Source organism: Poecilia latipinna, unplaced genomic scaffold, assembly GCF_001443285.1.
Source record: "Poecilia latipinna isolate Pla-1442-1.1 unplaced genomic scaffold, P_latipinna-1.0 Scaffold545, whole genome shotgun sequence".
Taxonomy (NCBI): domain Eukaryota; kingdom Metazoa; phylum Chordata; class Actinopteri; order Cyprinodontiformes; family Poeciliidae; genus Poecilia; species Poecilia latipinna.
The window spans coordinates 40,649-54,742 of NW_015113161.1; the positions used below are offsets into that span (position 1 = coordinate 40,649).

General features: G+C 38.3%; 1 protein-coding gene across 28 annotated transcripts in view; it reads right to left on the reverse strand.

The window, feature by feature from the left end:
* Window positions 1–14,094, reverse strand: part of LOC106952887 (voltage-dependent L-type calcium channel subunit alpha-1D-like) — a 74,149-nt gene that overhangs the window by 31,603 nt on the left and 28,452 nt on the right. For all 28 annotated transcript variants that reach the window (XM_015041286.1, XM_015041290.1, XM_015041285.1 and 25 more), the window contains exons 4-7: window positions 4,313–4,452; window positions 3,257–3,399; window positions 1,816–1,968; window positions 654–850 (exon numbers count right to left, since the gene is read on the reverse strand). In XM_015041286.1, the coding sequence (XP_014896772.1) occupies window positions 654–850; window positions 1,816–1,968; window positions 3,257–3,399; window positions 4,313–4,452 (633 nt within the window). The remainder of the gene's footprint in view (window positions 1–653; window positions 851–1,815; window positions 1,969–3,256; window positions 3,400–4,312; window positions 4,453–14,094) is intronic.

A 14,094-nucleotide genomic window follows, 5' to 3' on the forward strand; every position in this document is an offset into this window, starting at 1 on the left:
TTTCTACACAGCTTCACTCGCAAAGTACCAAATACCCGCCCATCAGGTACGAACTGTTAAAGTTCGCCAATTCAAGTGGAACAGGTCACATGGCACATGTAACATAAATGACCATCTATCCATAAATCAATTCTTTATTGTTTTAGGTTTGTCAGGCCTTCTTCTCTCCAGCAACACAACACCAACACTGAGATGAAATTGCCATGGCAACGCATACATGGAAAGAGCAGTAAAATGTGAGGAAAGAAATAAAACAGGACTATAGAAAAACAGTGGAGGAAGAGAAGGAGGGAGAAGTTCATTATTTCACAGATGAGGGTCACCATCGGTAAATGAGTGGGAGGACTGAGATAAAGCTCATAAGTGTTTTGCCTAATTAAAAGCCATTGCTGGTTTTTGCTAATGAGAAACTGGGAGTTTTCGAGGGAGGCTAGCTTTTTAAATCGATGACACTTGTTTATTCAAAGGAGAGCGACTGTCCAGGCTGCAGCTCTGAAAGACACCATATGAGTGTGACCCATGCGAGGTTGCTTAATGAGATTTTGAGGCTTCAGATATATTTCAGCACAAGTATGGCGATCATGCGTTAAATAAAAAGTCAAAAATCGGTGGCAGATTCAGACGTCTGGGTCATTTTTGTCACATTCGATTACCCAGTAGAGAACGTCGGTCCAGCCTTCCATGGTGATACACTGGAACACGGTGAGCATGGCAAACAGGAAGTTGTCAAAGTTGGTGATGCCGTTGTTGGGGCCTTGCCAGCCCTCTCTGCAAATGGTGCCGTTGACCAGGCAGCGGCGGCCGTGCCCTGAGACAGCACACGGCGCGGGCTCCTCTTCTGCCAGGGCGCCTGGAGGCGAGAACACAAACACGTAGAGAGCACAGCAAACGGTAGGGACAAACCAAAACTGAGTCACTGTTATTATGTCATGATCTTTACAGCAGATGATTGGAGTTTTTTCCTGCAATCAGCAGGAAAAAACTCCAAAATCTGAGCCATTTGATTCATATTCACCTTACATCATTGCACATCTAAATGTGTCTTACTGATTAAAGTTGATTTCATTCTTAAGGTAAAAAAAAAAATTGTTCATCTAAATCAGACTGTTGCATATTTTTTTATGGAAACTACTACAGATTTCTTTTTTCTGTTTCATTTTAAGCCGTTATCATTTTAGCCTCATACAAATTACATATAAAGTCTAGACTAACAAATTTGAGAGCAATATCAACGCTAAGTGGCACACTGACAATAATATACACCTCTGACTACAAACATATTTTATGTTTTGATTTAGGATAAAATACAACACTGTCCTGCAAAAGCACACGTATTGTTCAATCTGAAAAGCTTGGTCGGTTAATATTTTCTTTTTTTAACAACTGATGCAATAACTTTATGAAAAATGTTCCCAGTTAAATAAAATAAATCACACATGCATGCCCAGATACTGTTTTGACTTATTTCAACTTTCCAACAGCAAGAATCTCTCTTACTCTGCATTTTTTTTACATTTACACTTATCTACCTTTAAACGTAACATTTCTTGAGTGATTGTGCTATTTTGTAAGCGACACTACGTCAAAGAGTGAGCTTGTTTACATAATAGCTAGATATCTGTCATTTAATCACAGGATTTAATCCACCATCTGCTGTGCTCAGCTGCTTGTCACCGTTCACATACAAGGTGCATTATTCCATTCATTCCCAGGGATTAAATCCTGTATCTGTGGTAATCTCAGACCCACACTATGTCTGTTTAGTGTGAAATAAAGATAGAAGCTAACAGAATAATGAAATGAAGACCAGTTTACCTGATTTTATGACGAAGCAGGTGGCGTGCATCTTTCCAATGAAGAGCTCCAGGCCGATGACGGCGTAGATGATGATTACAAAGAGGACCAGCAGAGCAATGTGAAGGAGGGGAACCATGGCTTTAATTATGGAGTTTAAAACCACCTGTAAACCTGTAAACACACACATTGGTCAAAGTCTCAGCAAATCATAGCTTTTATTTATTTTCTGATCATAAACGTATCTCCTTCCTTACGTTTTTGATGGTTAGACGCTGTCATTATTAAAGTTCAGGCTACAGAGAACTGCTCATAAATGATTAATCTCTGAAAAGTTTCATATTGAAGAAAATAAAAGAAAAACATAATTTCAAAATTGCACATCTAATACATTTTCAACATCCAATTTACTGAATCAAACAAAATTTCTACTTTTTTCAAACACAAAAGCAAAAACAAAGTTGTAAAAACACAACAATCCAGCAAAAGAAGTGTTGGATCTAAATGACATAAAAATGATCTGTGAGTGAAATCAAAACACTAAGTAAATATAACCCACAATACTGGGGAACTAATGATCATCCAAACGCCAATTAGTGTGTCAACAACATGCTGTATGTAAAGCAGCTGTACACACATGAAAACTAGCAGCCCATTAAATCCTTCTATTAGCTCTCACAATGACACGATGTGCACAAAAGCCCGGATGTTGTTTTCTGTGTGTAGTTAAACTGCACAAACGAACCCACATAGACAAATATCAGACACAAGCAGAGCTGAAAAACACATTTCCAGTCTAACTTTGTGTTTCTCAGCCGTCCTTTTCTGCCTCAAAGAGTCAAATGATCTGCTGCCATGGCAACTAAAATAATGCAAACAGATCAGCGCACGTGCAAATGTAAGGTCATGTGTTTTGGAAACAGAAGCAGGGAAGAAAGCACCGACTTCTTGGGTTCACGATAGGAACTGCAGAGATGCTACATGTGCAAAATGACATTTTTAAAAGACTGTGGAAATAAATTACATTGTGGAGGTTTTGTATTTGCATTTTTTTTTATTTTGGTAAGTATGCCGTCTTCAATCTTTTAATGATTAAATAGTTTTATTGTTGCTGATTTGTGGTCAGCAGAAATTAAAAGTGTAACAAAGTTAGACTGACTAAACTCAGCAATATCCTTTAGTGCTGTCCATCAATTCACAATATCTCAAAACAACTACAATACAATCTTTATTAAAACACCCACTGACTGTAATTTACACTGACCATTTGCTGTAATGTGTTAGCTAAGCAAACACAAGGAGGTCATACACACACACCTGAAGTCACTGATAGCACATTAATGTGTTTTTTTGTTGTTTTTTTTCTGGAGACAAAATGTCATATAGGATTAAACCTTCGAATGTTTTATGCTTAACTTTATCACAAGCTTCACATTGACTGAAGATTTCTGAATTAACTCACTGGGAACTCCGGAAACAAGGCGAAGAGGTCGAAGCACGCGAAAGGCTCTGAGGGCCTTCACGTCAAAGCCCCCTGGTTTGCCTCCAGTCTGCCCACCAGAGTCAGCGTCTTTGGTTATCATTTCCAGGACAACACTGAACAACCTGGGTATAAAGTTCAATTCAATTCAATTCAATTCAATTCAATTCAATTCAATTCAATTCAATTCAATTCAACAAGGGATGGAGAGGTGAAAAGGGTAAAATGGCTATGATAGAGAAGAGCGGTGACACCAAAAAGAAGAACTGCAGCTAAATGATTAAAGAACATGTGTCACAAAGCAAAGAACACAGCTTGGGATCGTTTTTGCATTTTGTCTGTGAGCATGCACCTGCGTGAGGCATACTGTGTACACTCATGGCCAATTCATATGAGGCGTTTGATTGCTGTCAGACATTTTATTGTAATTAGAGAGAAACCTGTGAGGGGGGAAAAAACTCTTCTAGGTTTAAAGAAAACATTTTAAGTATAAATCTAACAGGCCCATCGATCAGTTTATTTATCTGTTATGTATGTCATTGCTTATTTACCTTTTTTGATTCACAAATCAGCTGAATTTACACTTAAATCCCACATGGTGGTTTACCCACAACCTGTAACTCTGTTCGAAGCTGTGTGTTTGTGTATGTGTGTGTGTGTGTGTGTGTGCGTGCGTGCGTGCGTGCGTGTGTGTTTATCTGCATCTATGCACATTTATGTAACTGTTCATGTGTCCAACAATTGTTGCCATCTGGACATGAATTTGTACAAATAAATGTCTAAAAGGTACTTTGAAAACCACCTCTTGCTCCGGGTCTTATGGTGTGTTTTTCTGCCAGCTTTGCATAACTAGAGACGTTTAGCTTCAACTCAGGCTGATTGAACGGGGAGAATCTGAGCTTCTGCATTGAATTTCAGGTTCTGGTTGGATGTTTGGGGTTATAATTGTTTGTGTGCTATATTTAAGGACGGAGTAATTTAGAGAGAATGTGCCTGCTGAAGGCTCTGTGGATGACGCATAAATGGCAGTGACCTTACCCCACAATGACGATGACAAAGTCCAACATGTTCCATCCGTTTCTGACATAGGAGTTTTGGTGCATGACTAAGCCATAGGCAATAATCTTCAGAAATGTTTCTATTGTAAAAATGATCAGGAAGGCATATTCTACTGTTTCCTGCAGAGAGAGAGAAAAAAGAACAGGAGAAACACGGGTCAGGGTAGTTTCTGAACATCAGTGTTGTTTTCATTAATAATGACAATAAAAATTATTTAGCTGACGACCCTTTTTATCATGAAGATAACGAGAAGATGACAAAAAACAACATGGCTCTGTGATGACCAAAACAGGACAAGGCGAAAATGTTTGTGCGTAATCTGTCAAACTTCAGGAAGAGAGGAAGCAAGGAAGGAAAAACGCGACAATTAGACAATGTCACAGGGAATAATGTCTAGAAATATAAATATTTCTGCATCTAGAAATGTAAATATTTTCCAATCTTTCCCAAACCTAAAAATATGTAATCAAATTTAGACTCTTCCATGCATCTCAAGATTGTGTGGAAACAACATTTACTGTCTGACCTTCATTTTTTCATTGTCCTGTTTATTACATCGGTGTTGTTTTCTTTTTGTTTTTGTTTTTTTGTTTTTTTATCTCTTTCCCAAATATTAACTGTCTGTTTCAAACCAGAAATCAGAAAGTTAGCAAGCTGGCAGGTAAAAGGCACAAAAAGACAAATGCATTGTTGATCTGAAGGACACAAAGCCGGCACAAAGAAGCACAGTTACAGCAAAGACACTGATGACTTCAGTGACACGCACACTAACTTCACACCCACTCTCACAGGCTGAGAGTCTTGCAATGGTTTGGAGACTCAAAGCTTCTATCAGAAAGGCATTGAGCCAACGACACAAACACATTCACAGAAGGACTGGAGCTGCATCGCAGAAAGTGCTGTTCAGGTTTCAGATGCATAACCATCAAATTCTGTAGTTTAACCGGATGTCACGGGTTCACGTTCCTCTTCTGATCTAGAAACTAATTCCTGTAATGAACATCAAGATAAAGAGCCACTTCCAGATACTCCTGCATCAAACCGTCGGCCCTTTACTCAAAGCCATAAAGAGCAGCACTTAAATGCTAAATGGGGAGATTATTTTCAAGAAGCTGATAAGGCATCAATTGATGACAAGACATTTTAATGGAAATTGATTATAACCGGGTAAATACAGTTTGTCACTAAATATAACTGGCTTAAATTGCATTTTCACATCTTAAATTGCATTTTCACATCTTAAATTGCATTTTCACATCTTGTCACTTCAATTCAGTGTGGACTTTTTGTAATAAAAAAGCCTTTATTTAGTCTGTATATACTCTGTGAGAGATTCTTCAACGTTTTTTTTTTTATTATTATTATTTTCAAATATTTTTTTTTTTTTAAAAAGCAACAAAGTAATAATCTCAGAGAATGTGAAGCATCTTTTTTTCTGAAGTGACAGCCAAAAAAAAGTGCAAACCCCATTATTCAACCCTCTTTCAGTCTGGATCATTGAGAAGAACAACTCAGCGGCTGTTTAATAATTGATTTCTCATGGGTGACTGTGTGTTTGACTCCTAAACGTTTACTAGCATTAACTGAGCGTCGCGCCACTGCAGCGGCTGGGTGATGACCTGTGAAGAACAACATAATTCAGAGCTGTTTCACACTGATAAGAGCCTCAACTGTCTGCCTCCATTCGGCTTAACGTTCTCCCTCCATCCACTTGTTGTTTACAGAAGACTGAAATGTCCATTCTTCTGCTTGTTGAACAGCTGACAGTCAGTGCTTGTGTGTGTGTGTGTGTGTGTGTGTGTGTGTGTGTGTGTGTGTGTGTGTGCGTGTGTGTGCCTGCGTCTTGAATTTGTAAAGCTGTGGAGACAAATGTGACAATGCAGCTAGATTGCATTACTGCAAAACTGTTTGGTTTGCATTTCATTTTTTCCATTACTCTTGTTTCCCACTGCTGAACTGGATCAAGTGATGATATATTTATTCAGGGGAGTGGGGGAATCCCACATTGAGAAATTGATTTTTTTTTTTTTTTTCCATGGGATCATGTGTACCACTACCGCTGGCATCGTTGCCGATCAGACTTTGAATGATCTCCTTCCAGCAATAGAGCAGCATTTGTAATTTTAGCTTTTACTTTAAAGCTATTTACTGTAATTACATGCAGATAAATAAAATCCACAGAGTAAAGTATGTAAGTTACACTTTTTCACCCTCAAACTTTACACTTTGACCCATCTTTTCAGGAAGTAATTTGGTTTCTAACTTCTCAGCTCAGGAATCTTCATACTTTGCTGAGGGACCATTAATAGGTGTAGGCAGATAGATAATAGATTTTCTTTTTTCCCTCTCTGTGTTACAAACCTCATGATGGGATTAACATGCATGACATGATATTATATAATATTATTAAAACCTTTACTCTTCACAACGCCATGGGGATATCAGGATGGCAGCGTGAGAGAAGCGCAAGCCTGGAGCTCTTTGGTTATGTGTTCATTTAAGCCGACGTGATGAACACATGAACAGAGAGACAGATTGACGGAGCTCCTGCTTTCTGTGCGTTTCAATTCCACGTGAACTATGCCTCGACAAAAGAACGATACCCACTGTGTTTGTTTCCCATGTCCTGGATCAGTGACAACCGCTTCCTCTGAGGTTGTAGTAAAAATAACGTTGCCATGGAAATCAGGCTTGTCTTGTGTGTGGGCAGAGAAAGAGACTTGAAATAATCAAGTGAGAGAAACTCAAGACAACTGCCCTTAATACAGCAAACTCCTTCAGCTAAATGCAAGAGCGGCTCTCCCACTGAATGACCAGTCCTCTCATCTCGGGGATTTATTAGTCTTTTGTGGCTTCTGGTCTCATTCTGACCACAGGTTTGACAACTCTTCTTGTTAAATATAGATGAAAATGGTTGGTTTTCTGGCAGACACCTGGCTTCTGTAAATTATCACCAAGTCTTTATTCTGTTATAAACTGGAAGATGCTGAAACATCAATGTGTGAAATGAAGAAAGGAGCAACAAGCGCAAATGAGATTTGCAGCTCAACATACTGATAGGCCAAATGGCTTCTGGAGCTAAGTGTGTAGTCAGGTGTGATGAAGACTCGGCTGTTTGGCCTCAATATGAATAAGTTTATGTGGAGGAGTCAAGGTGAGGCTCTTTAAACCTCGGATCGCTGTTCCATCTGTCAAGCATGGTGGTGGCAGCATCATGCTGAGGGTCTGTTTTTTTTTATCACTAAGAAAACTAGCTATATGTTCTTCAACTTCACCTCAAATCAGCAGCTAGATGACTGAAATGTGAACACTGAACACTGAAACAGGACAATGACCGCAAACATATCAGAAGAGGCTTGGGACAAGATAAAGCAACTACTATAAAGTATTATCTTCTGGAACAAAACACGACCAAACTCTTTTGAAGTTATATGAACTATTATAAATTACACATATTATTTCTCGTACAAAATAGATTCTCGCTGCAAATAGATGTCAGATTTTCAGATAGATTCTTGTCAGATGCTTGTTGATGGTTGGAAGACGTGCGAGTTTTCTCTACGACTTGTTAAGTGACATTTAACCAAATAAAAATGGAAAATCCACAATGACTTCAAACTTGTGCATCCAATTGTTGCCTTCAAAATTAATTAAAGTGGCATGTTGCAAAAAGAAAATGTTCCACAATGGAAAGATGCAAAATCCGAAAATGTAGAGTGTTTTTGTCTTATTTTGTTTCATTGAAAATGGTAGATTATGCTGATATTATCCATCTGTGCCATGAATTGTGGTTGAAGAATGGTGAGGATGGAAGCGGTAGTGATGGTGGTTTTAATGATGAAATACAAAATACAAAAATCCAGGCAGCACAGGTGAGCAGAAGGCTAGGAGCTCAGAACTGGGAGCAACTGGAATAACTCAAAAAAACAGGCACAGGCGAGGCACAGGCTGACGCGACAAGAGGACCCGACCAGGAGCAGGGAACACAGGTGGGATTAAATACACAAGGGGAAATCAGGGAACTCGAGACGCAGCTGGGAGAAATCAAGGGGACAACACAGAGACTCAACTGAACTCAGAAACCTAAATTAACACACAGAAAAACCAAAACCTTACAGTCGGCTCTGCAGTTTCTCATGGACTCAGTCATTCAGAGCCAGATGCCACCGATAACTGAACACGGCTCAGACACTAAATGAGACACAGCTTAATTAATTTCAGGCAGAACAGTGTATCCTGCGAGCTCGGAAATCCTCTGGTTTGGAGGTGGGACAAGATCGTTGGGTTGACCGAGCTAAAGCTAAAACGAACTGGAGGTTTCTGAGCACAGAAAGGAAGTCAATTCTCAACTTTACACAAGTTTAAAACTCGATACCTGCCAATCCGCTTCATATGAAATGAGTTTGAGTTTGAGATTCAAGTGCTGCTCGGTTCCATTACCAAATGATTTTACTGTGTTTCAGAGATATGAATGAAAGCATTTATGTTTTTAAAGCTTGTGGACATATCGCTTTCATACAAACTAAATAAAACTGCATCCGAAAGGCTCTTTTATTAAAAAACATCCACGCTGAATTGAAGTGACAAGATGTGAAAATGCTATTTAAGACTTTTCCTCTTGATGTCATAACCACAAAACGTTGAGTATTCAGCTCATATGATATTTGTTGACATTTTAAGATGTGGATTTTCAAGTAAGAGTTCCCTAAATCCATCTTTAAAATGAATAACTTTCTAGGTAATAAACTGATAACTAAAAAACCGCTTAAAATTTTCAAAAATATCCCTTGGAAATTATGACAGGCGCCTAAACGAATGTTCAAAAAAAATTAGTTTGGTTCATTATAGACCAAGTTACAGAGAAATATATTATTAGAGCCAAAAAAAACATTGATATAATTTTTACTCTTTATTGTCTGTTAACACCAGGAGGACCAGTTTTCATCAGTTCGATGGAGACGGAGTTGGATGGTACGTTTCTCACAGAACATCATGTGTGTGCAGCCAGAACGCAGTACGTAAACCCAGTCATTAAAACCCAAAATGGTAATTAAATTCTATCACTGTCGTCTCCAATAAAGACATGATGATAGCAGTAGTGAGTTGCTTGTACTCTGCAAGTGTCACATTATGTTGTGTGAATCTTTGCAGTTTTACAAACAAGTGAATCTTTTTGCGCTCCCCAGGCTCTTATGACTAACTAATTATTCAAAAGAAGGTTTTATTGGACATTTTTCCTTCACTTATCTGAGGTTACAATGGCATTGCGCGCACAAATAGCTTGAGCAGTTAGAAACCTTCCGGTAATAAGATGAAGATCAACAACACTGAGAACATGGTAAAGCCGAGCCTTTCAAAATGTGTATTTCATTTAGTTTAAATAATCCATAAAGTCATCAGCGATGTTTATGTGCGCTCAAATGTTTCTCAGCACTAAGCTGAACAAGATAGATTTTTGCTTTTCTTTTTAAATCAGATTGAAGGACAAAAGCTCTTGGTCAACTTCAGTCCTCTCAGTTTATGTAGACGACCTTCCCTAAGATTTATCCAGACATTTGTAATGCCGTGTGGCTCTGTATTTGAATAATGAATTATGCTACAGCAATATGCCTCATTTAGGTAAAATGTATGAGCAGTTTTATAAAAAAACATGCCAGACAAATCCATCAGGGAAGAAAATGAGCTCAATTTAGAGGACTTAAAGGGTTTAAGTAAAATAAACATGATACGATATGCCCAGCTTCCTCTGTGAAGAAATAATAATCAGTATCTTCATTTTGTTAAATATATCCATTGTCATGAAATCAAACATTAAGCGACACAAATCCGGACTCCTAGTTACATATAATCTGACATCACTGCTTTCAGAAGCAGGAAGTGTGTGAGAAAGAGTGACTGGAGGAGACAACGGTGAATGTGTTAACCGTACAGCTGCTGGTCTGCAGAATTTTATTTCTTTTTTCCTCTCTAGGTTTGCAGGAGATGGCAGTGCATGAACATTTAGACTGCAATGCGAAAAACGGTCACAATGACATTCTAAAGCAGGCCAACCAACCAAGTAAGAGCTTCAGAGATTTTTAGCCAACTCCATCCATCCATCCATCCATCCATCCATCCATCCATCCATCCATCCATCCATCCATCCATCCATCCATCCATCCATCCATCCATCCATCCATCCAAAGGCATCCTAACCAGAGCAGTTTTGATTTCTCTTTAGGAACTATAAATGACAAATACATTTTCTAAATAAACAGAAAAAGTATCTACAGTAACGACACACTTTTGTAGTAAAATATAACAATGATTTTTCAAAAACACTTCAAAATTCCTAACTTGTCAGGGCATGTGGTACAAACATTCACAACATAAAGCATCACAGCAGTCGTGGTTGAAATTACACCGTTACATCTGGGTGCCCCGGGTCTAAAGCCCAATAAACGAGGCGAAGATTATATTTGTCTCCTGCATGTTCCACAGACTGTGCGCTCAGAAGATGTCTGCGTGGGACAGATTAGTGCAGCCAGAGAGTGCCGACAATATTTATGCAATAAAACCAAAAATGCCATGATTGAACTTTAATATAGTGCCATGTTGCTTAGCAAACAAAAATGAACATCGACAGCCACCAGAGACAGAAAACCATCAAAGGGATATTGAAGATAAATGACAAAACAGCAGTCCTCGAAGATCCTTTACATCATGGGGCTCGTATAAAACACATACATTTAACACTCTTTATTTGTAATATTTTAAGACTGGGCTTTTACATCGGGTTCTCTGTGGATTCCCGCCAATAACGTCACGGGCCTGATTACAAACATGCTGTTAAAAACCAGCAAAACGTCTGCTGCACTCAAAACTTATTTGAGAGTGACTGTGCATTTGTGTACAATCGATCCAGAAGAAAAGCTGCTGCAGCCCCATGATCATCATGACTAACCTACCTAACAAATCAGCTGGGAGCATCACATACACACACACACACAAACACGCACACGCGCGAACACACACACACGCACACAGAGCAGTGACACGCTCAGTCGATGTCACCTCCCTCGCTGATGTTAACATGAGCTGACATAACGCTCGATGCGGTGTGGCTCCAGTGTGTCTGGTTTGTGTGTGTGCTCAGTCTAACCTTCATCAGCCTCACCCAACCCAACCCAACAGGTACTCCAACATGACATAATGTAGTGACGGCATCAGGTCACGTGATGTAAACAAGACATTATTACAAATTAACACAGTTTTAAAGTATCAATAAAAACTTGAATTTTATCACTGAATGCAAGGAAATAATCAATAATAAAGAGCACGGTAGAGTCAGATAGTGCCTCGTTTAGCTTTGACTTTAAGGACGAAAAGACAACCGGAAATTATTTAGGTCCGATTGTTTGTGGAGAAAACTTCAAAGCTCCGGTTCTCTGAGAAGAACAACATCTGAGACCAGCAACGCCTTCAAAATAACATCGGTTGGCAAAACTGCTCATCTTCTTCTGATAATCATCATCATAAGGGTTTTCATAGGACAAAGCAGTTCAGCGTTTGTGCATGTCGTTATGAGGGAGCAAAAGTGAGAGTGTTTGTGTGTGTGTGTCAGAGTGTGTGCTGTTGTGTGAGCCATGAAGGTGAATCAGCCAGGCAGCCAGAAGCAGGCTAATCAGCCCCTATTATCCTGTGTTGCCTTTGGTTTTAATGAGATTAATGGGGGCAAGAAAGGCTCAGGATGGACTGCTCAGTGCTTCACAACACTGCCAGCAAATGATTCACTGATATCACCATTATGGAAGACATATTACGCCCCTACTTCACAAGATGACACCATTTCCTGAGGTCCTAATGTAATCTCAGTGACGTGGTGAAAATGTGACAGGATTGCATTATCTAAGCTGTTTTAATATGACCTCATCAGCCACTTAATACACTGATCAGACCGACTGTAATTCTCTATTAAAAGTGAGCTACCTATTTAAGAGATTTCTGTAAGTTTAGTTGTTTTACTGGCTAAAATAATAATAATAAAAAAACAGCTGCTTATAAAGATAACATTTATTCTATAACAAATGGTTAATTACCATTTAAGAAAAAATTATAAGTTCCTAAAAAAAGATAAATAAATACTTGAGAAATTAGATTTTGCAGTTATTACTAAAGTATTCAGCATTTCTAAGAATGGATGTAAATGGCATAATGAGAAGCATTGTAGCAATGAAGAGAGTAGGTGCTTCTTAAAGAGACAGAGGCCAAATTTTATGGCGTCAAATTACAAGGTCAAATTTCTTTAAGTCTTATTTGATATGTGAAGCATTTTTATAACAACTGAAAGTAACAGTTGGTTGATTGTGCTTTAACCAAGTAGCTATAATTACAGCATTATGAAATTATGCCTGAAAAATACACCATACTGCTTCTTTAAAAATTGTTTGTTGAAGATAGAATAGAATAGAATAGAATAGAATAGAATAGAATAGAATAGAATAGAATAGACTTTACTGTCATTGCACATGCCACATGTACAAAGCAACGAAACGTGATTTTCAACCATCCAGAAGTGCTTCTTAGCAAGAGAATACAAATATTACAAATGTAAAAAGAAAACAATGAGAGAAAGGTATTCCTTCCACTATAAACTGAGAGTACCACGTTTCTCATTTCAAACTATGGAACAAACCTGCCTGGATGTTTTCAAGCCTAAAGGCTACAAACCTATTTGCTTTTGAGTTTTTGGGATGTCTTCAGACACCCTTACATCAGCTTTTATTTTTAATTATGTCAGTTTTGGTGCTCCATATGCCTACTTTATTCTGTATTTTTGTGAATGACTGTAGTACATGGGGTCAATTTAGCTACACATTAATTATCACAGCCTCTCTGTAAATTGCACCCACAACATCCCCAACTTAATTTATTGAAGCTGTTTTAAACAATCAGAGGTGAATGTGAATGCATCACAATCCTGATCAGTTGATCTCCCATCTGCACCAGCAGCTGGGAAACAAGAAGTAAGCATAGGTTTAGGGGCAACAAAACAACCTGCTGACGATGTTAAAATACAAACAGTGACTAACAGAACTAAATGGGAAAATAAACTTTATGAATCCAGTGACAAATACACAACTGTGAGTGCAGCAGTAAGCGAAGCGTTGACCTACTTAAACTCTGTAATGAGTGATTTCAAAATACACCGTGGGAAGATCCCAGATAGTGAGCCTTTGTTGTTCAGACACTCAGATGTTTCATCGTTATTGAACTGTACTTATTGCTTTTTTCATTCTGTTTGTTGGAGCAATTTTTTTTTCCCCAAGACATTCTTTCTTCTTTCTTGAAACAGAGGGTGGATATAAGATTTATAAAATCTAAACTTAACAATTATACATTTGTAAAACACACTTTGACAAAACATTTATTCTACAGGAACACTTACAAAAAAAGAGGTCATTTTGATCACTTTTTCCAGACATTATGACGCCTGTCAATGTATTTATGATGCCTGAATGAAGCCTGTGTTGAATTATTCTACACTGAACAGATATTATTTCAAAAGCACTTTGTGATTCACAAAACATTCCTTGATAATGTTGTTAAAATCTTCTCCCTCATTCTTGTCAACGTGATGTCATGTACCATCTCATCTCACACACAACGTGTGTGTTTATGTCAGATGAGACTTTCACAGCTGATCTGTCAACACCTTAACCAGTACGTTAAGAACAAGAACTGCGAATTCTCCATAATCCACTGTGACATTTTTTTCTTTT